This window comes from Vollenhovia emeryi, unplaced genomic scaffold (genome assembly GCF_000949405.1).
Source record: "Vollenhovia emeryi isolate VEMERY1.0 unplaced genomic scaffold, V.emery_V1.0 DF939783.1, whole genome shotgun sequence".
Classification (NCBI taxonomy): domain Eukaryota; kingdom Metazoa; phylum Arthropoda; class Insecta; order Hymenoptera; family Formicidae; genus Vollenhovia; species Vollenhovia emeryi.
In genome coordinates this window covers 8,604-10,206 of record NW_011966583.1, presented here as the reverse complement: position 1 = coordinate 10,206, position 1,603 = coordinate 8,604, and the positions used below count along the sequence as shown (strand labels likewise).

Genomic DNA, 1,603 nt, shown 5'->3' with positions numbered 1-1,603 from the left:
TTACCCAAGATGTACCACGTGGAGGTTGGCTAGTCGGATTTACACCTCTTGAGCGCGCGCGCGTGCGTGCGTGCGTGCGTACATGCGTGCGTGCGCGCGTGCGTGCGACAGCAGTGATAAGGACCCCCATCTCTGTTCCTTATCTCTGCACGCACGCACGCACGCACGCACGCACGCACGCACGCACAAGAGGTATAAATCCGACTAGGCAACCTCCACGTGGTATACCTTGGGTAATGCGAATGCCGGCGGAACTGTAACTTTCAAGTTTTGTAACTTGAAAAGTATTTAATGAAAAATAACTTTATTATAGCGTTTTGAAAAGCTCTCGAGATAAGCTATGAGATTATGTAATAAAAAATGGGGGTTTTCATTTAACATTTTTGTGTTGACTTTGACCGGGCTTTTCAAGGTCATCCCAAGGTCAAATAAATACCGTCATCTAATAGATTTTCTTACGTCCTATTTTTTTGTTTGACACATTTTTCGAATAAATCAATATTTTCTAAGATATTTAGCCGTTCCGGAACTTTTGCCCCACCCTGTATGAATATTTGTAATACAATATACATATTAATTTTTCAATTTTTTAACTAAACAAAAAGGAAACATCTTTTAATATTTATTTCTGTTTGCATTCTATTTATTTCAATTTTTGTTCTATTTATAAAAAATAAAAAGTTATACATTAAATGCAATGCATTAATTTAAAAAACAAGAAACATCTTACAAATTAAATAAAAAATTAATTATTACACTTTGACTTGTAGATTAAAAGTAAATTATTTGGCATTAATGACTACAACATACTTTTACTCATAATCATGATAAAAAAACAGCCGCTCAAACTTGGAAGTAATGATCCATAGTAAATTATAAGTAAATATCACATTAATATCTGAAGATGAATAGTTTTGAAAACTTCTTCCAATGTTTTTTTCTCTCTCTTTCTCTCCCTTTCCTTAATCTAAGTATAATAATAGTTAAATGTTTTTAGTAGTAATTATTATTAAAGTATGTATTATTAATATTACAATCTGAGTAAGTAGTTTCTTATTTTACCTAAATATTTCAAAAATTGAAATCTTTCATTAACACTTAAGAACATAACATAATGTAATACAGGGTTTGTCCGTAAAGTAATGAGACTGGCCACCGCGCGGCGCTCCAGTCGCCAGCAGCGCGCCCCCTGGAGGCGGGATTTGTGGTGGGGGTCTAAGCTAAGCAACGCACCGGGCGGCAGTCGTGTCTGAGCTCTGACGCAGTGAGAATCACGCGTGGCGCAAAAGCTGTTTTTGAGTTCTTGTCACGGCAGAAAACGTCAAAAATGGAGCGTTCGCTGGAGCAGCACTATGCGATTAAATTTTGTTTTTACCTGGGCAAAACCGCTTCCGAGACGCTTGCCTTGGTTAAGGAGGCTTACAAAGACGACGCCCTGTCAAGGGCTCACGTTTTCCGGTGGTTCAGCGAGTTCAAGAACGGACGGGAGACCGTTGAAGACATGGAGCGATCTGGACGCCCTTCAACGAGTGGTTTTAATCTTGAGCGATTAATCTTACACTCAAACGACGGTCGGAGTCCAGGAGAATTTTTACTTTGGCCA

The 1,603-nt window shown here is 38.6% G+C and overlaps 1 protein-coding gene across 1 annotated transcript in view; it reads left to right on the top strand.

Annotated features, from left to right (window-relative positions):
* Positions 1 to 1,037: 1,037 nt before the first annotated feature.
* The window catches only part of LOC105556782 (putative uncharacterized protein FLJ37770), a 1,180-nt gene continuing 614 nt past the window's right edge, over positions 1,038 to 1,603 (top strand). The window contains exon 1 of the mRNA XM_012003894.1: positions 1,038 to 1,603. Coding sequence (XP_011859284.1) covers positions 1,328 to 1,603 — 276 coding nt within the window. The 5' untranslated portion in view covers positions 1,038 to 1,327.